The sequence below is a fragment of the Electrophorus electricus genome, chromosome 6, assembly GCF_041902795.1.
Source record: "Electrophorus electricus isolate QZ-2024a chromosome 6, ASM4190279v1, whole genome shotgun sequence".
In the NCBI taxonomy this organism is placed as follows: domain Eukaryota; kingdom Metazoa; phylum Chordata; class Actinopteri; order Gymnotiformes; family Gymnotidae; genus Electrophorus; species Electrophorus electricus.
The window spans coordinates 14,733,755-14,745,000 of NC_137502.1; the positions used below are offsets into that span (position 1 = coordinate 14,733,755).

The 11,246-nt window shown below is 41.0% G+C and overlaps 1 protein-coding gene across 6 annotated transcripts; it reads left to right on the forward strand.

Moving 5' to 3' along the window:
* The first annotated feature begins 2,948 nt into the window (after positions 1-2,948).
* Positions 2,949-10,671, forward strand: fosb (FosB proto-oncogene, AP-1 transcription factor subunit). Of its 6 annotated transcripts, XM_027012749.3 has the most exons (7): positions 2,949-3,217; positions 3,394-3,581; positions 4,760-5,092; positions 5,260-5,367; positions 5,662-5,973; positions 6,113-6,154; positions 7,076-10,671. In XM_027012749.3, the coding sequence occupies exons 1-7, from the start codon at positions 3,154-3,156 to the stop codon at positions 7,127-7,129; spliced, it is 1,101 nt and encodes a 366-aa protein (XP_026868550.2). In that variant the 5' UTR covers positions 2,949-3,153; the 3' UTR covers positions 7,130-10,671. The 6 variants fall into 6 exon arrangements, with proteins under 6 accessions (XP_026868550.2, XP_081572215.1, XP_081572216.1 ...); XM_081716089.1 differs by having other exon boundaries at positions 5,662-6,154; XM_081716090.1 differs by lacking the exon at positions 6,113-6,154.
* Positions 10,672-11,246: the final 575 nt, after the last annotated feature.

Consider the following 11,246-nt stretch of genomic DNA (forward strand, 5'->3'; position numbering starts at 1 on the left):
ACTAGTTTCATGACTCAGCCATGCTGTAAAAAGGAAAGAACCAAATCACATAAATCCGTAATCCTGCTTTTTACCCAAACAAATATGCAAATAAACTAATTGCACTGCTTCCACTCACGTCTCACCATTCGTATCTGTCATTTGCACATAAATGGAACCTATTCACGTGTGCTTATTAGATACGTTTCCTCCAAGGCACTAAAAAAATACTTGATTGTAAATGCACACTCCGACGTAAGGAAAAAAGTACTTCGCTACGTTAACACAAGTAAAGGGCGAATGCCTTGTTTCCCTATTTGACAGAAAGCATGTAAATTAAGAAAAACAACAGGGAAAGTAGCTAACTTTCTATCTTAGAATTTGCTGAGAAGATTTGAAGGAGAACTTGACGCAGGATATATGCGTTAGTTTATTGTTTGCTTGCTTTTTGCACAATCCCATCTGAATTTGAACCATCGATTGACTAAACAGTGGGTTACGCTTATCAATCCATTAACTTAGCTACATAGTAATAGCTAGCTAGGTAGTTAGTTTTATAACAAGCCATTTAGCTAAGTTATCAGCAAGAATGGTCCAAAACAGTACATAAATATCGATCAAGTTAGTTAACCTAGCTATGTTAACTAGCTTCCTACGTTCCAGCTGGATAATGCGATAAACAACGAACAAAGCCCCTACGATTCCTTGGCTAACTGCAGCTAAAATTACAACACGCAAGCTTGTAGTTAGTTTTACTGCGGATACTTAAATTGAGCTCCGCAAAAGTTTTATGTTATGCTATCGAAGTTTCATCGAATATTAGAAGCCATATAAAAACGGTAGCCCAACTCTCTTGTTTGTAGAAGTCCTTCTATCTTTGCGCCGCCCCTTACACGTTACCACGGAAACATGTTGCTACGCAACAAAAACAAAAAAAGACCATATCGTCATGACGTCGTTGCGTCAGACGTGCTGGAACGGCGTTTCCATGACGACGCAACGCCTGTACACACACTTGCAGATTTAGTTGTAAGAGGTAGATTAATGGGATCATATATTGTTAATATTCTGCTAAGACTGCCTTATATTACATTTATTCGTGGAATGTATAGTATTTGATAGTCTGTAACACATACAGGTCCCCTGTTGAAATCTGAAATGCAGTGAAAGCATGAATATCAATTTGTATCCCATTCACTTGCTGCTCAGTTTTCACATTAAGTAACTAGCTAGCACTTAGAAATGATGAAACTGGCATTACTAATATAGCCGCCCATCATTGCCTTAAGAGTCTACAGCAGTAGGCTAGCTGAGAAATCTGTGGCTGGATGTCAGTCTGTTCTCTCACTCCTCCTTCCTCTCTTTACATCCCACATAGGTTATGATGTGATTTTTTTTCTGACGTAGACTACTCACAGGTCGGCAGTTCTTATTAATGTAGAGCAGCGAATTCTGCTTGATATTGTTGAGATATTTGTGGTTGATTTCATGTACGTCGCATTAGTCATCCCATTTGAGTAGCTCCTACCTGCCACTGGACAGAACAGAACGTTCATCAGTGACGTTCAAATGCTGACTAATTGTTGTTATCCCCACTCCCCCCATCCTCGAGACTGGCTTCATCCGCGTGCAGTAGCCTGTCTTCTCCCTGACATTTCACGGCATTTTATCCGGCCGAATTCTGCATGTCTCACCAACCTGCTCGTGCGTCCTCCCAGCCTCCTCTCAGCATATCACTTCTTATGTGCTACTCACATTTCTATACAGTGGGTACAACAATCGATTCTTTTCTGTTCCAACGAGAGAGGATGGAGAGCGCAATGACACCAGCCGTGTCCGTCACTCCAGCCCACTGTCCGACTTTGGATCTGGTTTTGTTCGCGAGTGGAATGCATTGTACGGACAAAGGGTGCTTTGTGAATTTCTGACAAAAGAAGTTTGATTTTGATGTAATACGCGATGCGCTCCATGTATCCGTTGAGGACATTCTTGGGATAGTTTGGATTTAAGCTAATTAAATCATAAGAATAGCAGAGAAATTCGGCTTTAACATGAATAGTTTCCAAACTTCTTAGCTTTAGAGCGCTTAGCCTTTTGTTGTTGTCTTAGTAGTGGTATTAACAGTGGTTATTTTTTCTTCATTTTGGAATTCCACTTTACAGTCCTTCTGAGTGTAACCCATCAGACTGTATAGTTTTAAGCGTCGGGGATTCCGTGGGGCGTGACCATGAGAAGGTTTACAACGGAAGACTGTGCTTGGCCAATTAGGTTTGTTGCCTTAGCCTAAGCCTTCGGTTAGCGGTGTCTGTGCTATTACTGAATATCTTAAGATTCCCTCACAGACTAATCAGTTTATTTAATCTCGTTCCACTATTTATGACTATTCTGATTTGTCTTAGGACATTTTACATCTTATCCTGTGTATAATTACAATTAGTAAAAGTATGCATTAATAGTCAGCGTCTCTGTTATTTTCTTCAGTTAATTTAATTTTCTTAATCTAATGCTTCTTCTTACTTATTTTGTTTATTATCTTGCTCCCTGGAAAAACAAGACCAAAAACTTTAAAACCTTTTCAGTCTACATGCTGTGTAAGAACGTTTGTTAGGGGTGTTAGGATATATACTCTACCCCACGTGTTGCAATCTTAGTTTTTCTTGACGCAATGGCCCAAAGATAGCTTAATAATTGTCCGCCCTTCTCTATATTCTCTTCTGTATATTATTTAATAAAAAAAACAGGTAGCAGTCAAAAATATCTCATAGAAGTGATAGTAAACGATGCTATTCTCGACTGTGCGCTCTGTAACATTTCTGTGGGTGAGGGAATCCCTAAACGTCATTGCCTAGGATACCAAAAACAAAAACACTGAACAGTGAACCATATATGGGCACCTACGTCAGCGGAACTCCTTTAAGAGGCGGAGACAGAACTCCCTACTTTACAATGCGAGCTCAGATGGCTTCATTCAGAAGAGGAAGCGCTGCCACTGAAACACTGGACTGCAGCAACTCCTGTTTGTGACAAATACATTACGGACTATTTCATGGATTTATAAATGCACTTCTTACAAGGAACGTTAACGGATTGTATTAAGAAGGTGGACGTTCACGCTACGGAGGATTTGGATTGTAATATTGTTTCCCTTAAACACAGAACTGGATTGCCATCTTAATGCAACTTTTTTGGAAAGAGACTAAGGGCACCTTGTCGGAGTCTTCAAGTAAATCTTGCTACGGTAGGTGACGCCATCAGTTAATTATTTAGTTTTTGTACTTCATGTAGCCTGTTACCAAACTTTACAGAATTCTCGCGATCTCATTACGTGTGCAGTAGTTTAGCGCGCAAACGGTGATGCGTTTTAAATCTTACCAGAAAGTGCAATACAACGCCAAATGTTTCGTTGGGTGACAGGGCACATTCCATTTTCGCCGGGAACGGTAGGTTTCTCGGTTTCTCACGGCTTTGCCGGGGAGATGTTCCAGGGATTCCCCGGAGACCCCGATACCGGCTCCCGTGGAAGTTCGTCTCCTTCTGTTGAATCTCAATACCTGTCCTCCGTGGACTCCTTCGGGAGCCCGCCCACCACCAGTGCGCCACAAGTAAGTCGCGATATTTTGCTTTATATCAGTGCATGTATCCAGTCGAAATGCTCGGTGTAGATATTTTCAGACGTCATTGCTGAAGCGTTATGTGTGTGTGTGTGTGTATGTTTGTCGGAAACATGCCATAGATAGTGAAATGGATAGATTGATGGGTAGATCGATCGATTGATTGATAGTTCTATAGACTTTTATTTATATATATATATATATATATATATATATATATATATATATATATATATATATATATATATATATATATATATATTTATATATCTCAAAATTGCAGGCACGTACACAATGTTTCCAGAGAAACATGACGTTTCGGACACAGGTACTTGATCAGCCGTGCACGCACAGTGCTAAATATATTGTTTTTCTTAGTCGATTGGCAAAAGAATTGAGTCTTTTAAGCTGCAAATCTGTATCGTACGCTTTCAGTATGCTAGCCAGGCTGAGAAGTGAATCGGGGAATCAGCGAATCAGGCCGGGAGCAACGTGGTAGATGGAACGTGGAACTCTCCGACGTACGCAAACAAAGCTCCTCCCTCGCTCAGTTCTTTCGTTCCCTCCGCTCCGGCCTCGTTGTGACGTAAATGCGTTCTATTTTGGAGTGTTACGTCGCGTTGCTAAGGGGAACACCGGGGGTGTGACGGGGGAGGAGGAACAGAAAAGGGAGGGGGGAATACTCGAGAGCGATGATTGGCTACTGCGACTTCTTTAAAGCTACTGGTCTATCTGTCTGACACGCTTTACATGAATATTAATGAAAATACGAACTTGCTCTATCCTTGCCGCACGTCTCCATGTCTAAAATGGTCAGACTAGCCTAGGGTTTGTGCTAGGCTTTTAAGTCTGCTGGAAAGGTGGCGGTAATTTTATTTTTCCCCGACCTTATCTTCGACTCATTTTAATGTTTTGTGAGATTGAATAGGTACGCATATAAATGGTTGTTTTTTCCACTGGAAAAAAATATCAATCGGGTTCACAAGAGGAAGTCATGAAACGGGTGATGGTGATTTGGTACAATCCTTTTTACCACATAACCCAAATGTAGTCCAGGACTCCTCATCTGTCAATCATCCCATACGTGTTTGGGATTCCTAAGAATGTGTCCATGCCACAGCCCCATACCCTGCATGTTTCTTTATTCTGCATGTGTTTATGATCCATAGGAGTGTGCATCTGCCGCTGGCGGTGTAGGGGCGGGCAGTGGGGCAGCCACCACTGGAGCAGGGGTGGAGATGCCCGGTTCTTTTGTTCCCACGGTGACGGCCATCACCACCAGTCAGGACCTGCAGTGGATGGTGCAACCCACCCTCATCTCCTCGGTGGCCCCTGGACAGAGTGGCACTGGCTCAGGCAGCATGACGCAGTCAATGTCCCTGGACCCGTACGATCTTCCAGGGCCCAGCTTCTCCTCGGGCTCAGGCTTCACCCCTCCCAGCTCCGACACACCCGGTCCAGTGCGGCAGTCTCGGAGCCGCCGCCGCACACGCGAAGAAACGGTAAGCGGGGGGCTCCTTCATAAAGACCGAGACTGTGTCCGAGGGCTTCACTGTTCGCTCAGTCCTCAGGAATACAAGCCTGCATTTGTGTGATCACCTATGTGTTTGTGGCAAGCATTTTTACAAAGGAACTTAAGGTGCATGCATGCTCTGCTCAAATTACCCAGCTGACTCCAGAGGAGGAAGAGAAGAGGCGTGTCAGGAGAGAGAGAAATAAACTGGCTGCAGCCAAGTGTCGAAACCGACGACGGGAGCTTACAGACAGACTGCAATCGGTGAGTGATTCTTAACTCTCTCACATCCTATTACAAATTGCATGCATAATTCCTTAAAACAGTTTGATTTAAATGATGAAGGATCCATAAATATTATTGTTGTCATAAAATAGCAAGGTTTATGGGCAATTCTGGTGTGTGACATTTGCAGACTTGCACTATTGCACCTCTTAAAGAGACTATTAGTACAGGTTATTAGTATAAATAGTTATTGTGGTAATGGTAGGTGACCAAGATGCCTGACTTGCTGACTCAGATACGTTGCTGAATGTCTCTTGCACCCCAACCCCCAAGGAGACGGACATGCTGGAAGAGGAGAAGGCCGAGCTGGAAGCGGAGATCTCGGAGCTGCAGAAGGAGAAGGAACGCCTGGAGTTTGTGCTTATCGCACACCAGCCCGGCTGCAAGATACCGTACCAGGAGGAGGCGCCGCTGCAGCAGCAGGTGCCGGTGCCTTCTGTGGCTGTGGTGGGCTTGACTGTGAAGGAGGACACTTTCTACCTGCCTCCCACCTACTCATCCCACCACCACCTTCCGGGCCCCTCCCAGCCATCTCAGCCACAGCCGCCCCCCGGCCAGCAGCCGCAGCAGGGGATGATGCAGGAGGTAGCCTTTTCTAGTTCTTTCTTTGGGCAGAGCCAGCCGGCGCCGGGCGGCCCGTGCCTTGTCGCAGACGGCGGCGGTAACCCTGACGCCGGCAGCTACAACCCCTCATACACATCTTCATTTGTGTTCACCTACCCAGAGGGAGCCTGTGGGACCACCGCTAACCAGCGAACCAGCAGCAGTGAGCAGTCCTCTGACTCCCTGAACTCGCCCTCACTTCTCGCACTCTAAGAGCCCCACCCCTTTCTGCCTGTTCCTGCCCTTTTCAGACACGCACGCACACACACACACACACACACACACACACACACACACACACACACACACACACACACACACACAGGTTAACTGCTTGCAGTACACCTCCAGATAGTCTCTCAGACATGTAGACAGTGTAGATTCAGCTCTGTTAATACCTTTTTGTACTTTACTTTGATCTTCAGACATCATAGAGCCATATTTATTCAAGAAATCTGTGGTGAATTAAAGTTTTTGGATTTCAATATTTGGATTATAAAACGTCATATACCTCAACAAATCACATGGTCTGCTTTAGTATGTAAAATCAATTCTGAATTATATAAAGTATTTAATTTTTAATTAATTCAACCATAGTATCAAAGTGAGTATCAAAGTCATCACTGCCAAGAGCCAGACACATGGTTACACATAAAAGACATTTAATAATGCAAGCACTTAGTTACACTTGTTTCTCCTTTTCTCCCCGCACACCCCCTCCCGTGCTCCTGCTCACAGTGGTGTTCCATCTCCTGTTTTTTCTCCATGCCGCTCGTCCGCAGGGTTTATTTGTCTAAACTGCTAAGGAGGCAAAAGAACTTTTGTGGCTTTCATGTTTGGTTTTGTTTTTTTGGGCCAGAGTGCACTCCTCACACCCCCTGCTCTCCTCATCCCTCATCCTCCTCCTGCTTCTTCTTTGCCATTATGCTGGGACTATGAAAACGAGGGACGTCGCTGCCCTCTGCCGCAGTCAGTCGATCGATCTGTCTCGATCTATCTCCCTTTTTCTTGTCTCCTTCGCTGTCCATCTGCCCATCTGTTTCTCCTCTCTTCTATCTCTATGTTCTTCTGGTTCTCTATGAAGCCTTCAGCTCCTGAGAGCCCATTGGACCCTGAAAGCCCATGGAACCTTGACTGATCCGCCGGAACCACCCCAGCACCACAGACACAACCCCCCTCCCCCAGCATGGACCAGCCTGCTGCACTGCACAGAGGAACCGCAGAGTTTTTCTCAGAGCAGATCTTTCGAAAAACAGCTTAAAAAACAGCTACAGCACACAGCTCAAATGTCAGCAAAATGGTATCACAGACTATGCTAGGCCAAAGGCACTGGATTCCTTTTTAATTCCTTATCCCTGAGGATTTGGTTGGATTGATAAGCAAATGAAGGGGACAGACTGATGTAGGGGAGGAGCCTGAAATTATATCAGTCCCAGAGAGGAGGCCTTAGAGTTGGGCATCGTACACGATTGTGCCCTGTGACATCCAGATGCCTCTGAAACAAAGCAAAAAAGGGGGAAAAACCCATGCAGTGGTATTCTTCCCTGAGATAAGCTTCACCTTGTAGTTCTCCACCTCAGAATACACCCTGTCTAGTCCCCCATGCCATCTTTTGCCTGTAATTTGTCTTTGTGTTTTTCAGATAATTTTTGTACAACATTATGCCACACCACCTTTACTCAAGACAGTTTTCTGTGGTTTTCAAGCTGTTTCTGAAATAGTATTAGCTTTGACCCAAAAGTGGCTTAACTGAAGGTTACACACAAAGGTGGCTCTTATTGTGAGTGACACATGTTTTGTCAGTCAGTATTTGCTAGCTAGGTCTGAGGAACGTTGTAGTGAAAAAGCAACCTCTTAGCATTTGGACTAGTGGCCTCTGTATGTTCCCATGGTCCTTTGCAGTCTGACTTTGTACTTCAGTAACAGATCAGAGGGCAGCTGCAGGCTTTTATTGTGAAAGGGCATCACTGAAGCTGCTTCTCCAGTTTATTTCTTTCTTTAAGGAGGTTGACATGTTGAGAAAGCACAAATATGGGCCAAGTCAGATGGAGGAAGAAAAACAGGAGTTTATGAATATGAAAACTTAATTTTCCTGTGAATTTGTTATTGTTTTTTTATATTTTGAGTTAAGGATCTTTTTGTTGCGCTTTTCTCCTTTGCTCTTGACTGTGTTGCCAAATGGAGGAACTTTGTGGAGCTGTTCACTGCTCCTCTGTTACTGTTGTCTTATTGTAATTATTAAAAATATTGTTATTATTATTTCATTGTTATCTTACATTTGGCAACTAAAAATACATTGTGCACTATGAACCTTTTTTTATTTCATAAAGTATGCTAAAATGCTCTATATTATGTATGCATATATATACATATTCTTTGTGTGTATATATATATATGTAAAATGATTGTAATGTATGAATGTTCAGAAATGTAAAATGGTTATTTTTGTTAATGAAGACAGGAGGGTGAGCTTGTTGAGGCTGGTTTTGGTTTAAATATAGATATTTTTCTAAAAGGACAAAAACTTATATTATGATATACGATAATAGCCCGCCTTTCCCTCAATTTGAGAAGCATTGTCACTGCCTTTGCTCTATTGCTGTGTATTTATATGTTCTATATATAAAACACATGATGCGTATGATGAGTGTGTTCAAACTGTGGTGCATATAATGGTTCTATATGTATCATGGCTTTCTGGAAGTGATCTTGTGCTTTTTGCCCTTGCTTGGTATATCAGTGTGAGGTTGGTTCCACAGTCCTCGCTCATCAGCTGCTGTGGACAAAACACACTGGATGCAAACAAATAAATAATAAAACAAAGTGAAGAATCAAGTGTCTCAGTATAGAATCAATACCAATGCAAAATTCATATTGGAAAATCATTCGCAAGCAATATTGTTATATTTCTGCATTTATTTTTTTAATACTCCAGTGTGTACTGTCCCATGTAAAGTTGCAAACACTAATGCACAAGCACATTTAAAAAAAAAAAAAAATCTCACCCAGTGGTTGAATATCTCTGTGTGCAAGACTTTAATACTAGAGCAAGAAAGAGAGAGTCTAAATATCCGGGATAAAATAGCCAGGGTGGTTTTTTTCTCGTTTCAAGAAGGCAGCTTGTCATTAAAAAAGTCAGGATTACAAGGCAGCCTTAAAATGTTTCATATTAATGTAAGTACAAATCTGCGTGTTTAGAGGTGGAGAACAAATGATATATTCTGAAATAACTCATATTTTTGCAGGTGCTAGGGATAGACCTCAGAAAAAGAAACCAATTGTTTCTCTTTACAAATGTGCAAATTGGCTGTTTTAATGGCTGTTTTAATTTCAAAAGCTATATATCATTTTTCTTGTAAAGCTTAATAGTGATTGAGATTGAAATGAGAGATTTTGAGAAAGTTTAAGTATGCATTTTCAAAGCTGAAAATTCATAGTGCAGATCTTTTAATACCTATTCAGCAAAGCAATGTTGATGTCATTATCTTGTCATTTAGTTATGAGGACCGTTTGATATAGCACACATTGGCACAAGTATCGTGTGTGAAAGTAACAAGGATGGAGATATAACTGTAGTCGTGATGTCAGACAGACCTCATGTAATTTTTAGAGATTCCACATATGATGACATTCCTCTTACATCAGTGTATTGCACTCTATTGTTTTGGTGTCAGTGCTTTTAAAATCAGAAAATAGTGTTACTGTTTTCTTAAATTACACTAATGTGGTGATCATATAAGGAGCAGGGCAGGTTACAATTGAAGATTCTGTCAGCAAATCTGTAGTCTTCCGCTTTGCAGCTCAAATTCAAATGGTAATGTTGCAGTGATTGTTTTTTCTCAAATTCTCTTTTTTTCAAATTTTCAAATTCTGAATGCTTACTGAAATGCAATATATAGAACCTCTAGGATAACCATAGCATGTAGCAGATTTGCTAACCTACAAATATTGCATTGCCTAATTTATGAATTTAGACACAATGAGGAAAACGTTAAGCCACTGCCTTTCAACTCAGTGCATGTAGTCTTGTTGGTAAAGTGTTGTATCTCATGGATATCACAATATGCCTTTGATGATTCAACAAATAATAATGTCTTAAAGTTTAAATACAGATACGTATGACTTTGCTACAACAGGAAGAGAAGAGATTACATTTAAAAGGCATTTTGTTGACTTTTTTGAAAATGGCACTACAGTTCTTAATATCAGCAGAAAACGTTGGATTAATTCAAAAGTGCTCTATTAATATTTGTATGTCTATGTTTTATGGTGCAAATATGTATGATAAAATGTAAAAATGTTTGTTTAAAATGTATTTGACAGATGTGGCTGGGATATTTTAGGTTAGGGGATTCTTCTGTATGACAGAACATTTTCACCCCACAAGACCAACAATCCTGCCCTTTCTGTGGTTCTCACGATTTGATAGTATATCTGATTGAAGCTTAATAACCCTTTTGGTCTATATCAACATCCTCCATCCATTCCATATCTCTATCTTTCTCAATTTCTATTTTACTCTAGCTATCGTATTAGCCCTTTACAAAATTGAGAATGACTTTTCACTTTGTTGCATAGACTGTGAAAACTGAGTGTGCTAATCTATCTGAATCTGTCCATATGACCATCTTTTCTCATTTTAGAAAAATGGTATTAAAATAAACTGAAGCATATTGAATATTTTTCTCTTTTCTCTATTGGTTTATTAAATATGTTTTAAAAACAGCCTTACTGTTTCTCATTAAAAAATACTTTCTTTTGCATGAAATGTCATTATGTCAATGAAAATAGTGATGAAGAGAGCAAATCAGTAGGGGCCTACATATATAAGTGTTTAAGGGCCTGTTGCCATATTTTAATTAGCGAAGTTTTAATTAACTATTTGTTTTCTTTATGTGAAGAACACTGCTGCAGGCTACTCTGGAAAGCTCATCACCTTCATTAGACTTCGTGGAACAAGTCGATTTTAGCCATTAGTTACATACAAGGAAATATTAGTAAACATGTGATCTATAGGGAATAAGATCTTATTGCATGCATTTTGACAAGTGTGTAGTTTTATTCGTTTTTATTATTCAGAGGATTCATAGGTAGGTCAGCTGTAGATTGGATTTACGCGGAATACTACATTTCTAATAATTAAGTTATACTGCACCCTAGTGGTTACGAAGAAATAGAGAAAACGAATGTTCGGTCAATGCAAGCGCACCAAAACAAAATACACCAAGAAGAAGCATTTCTTAATAACAAACGAA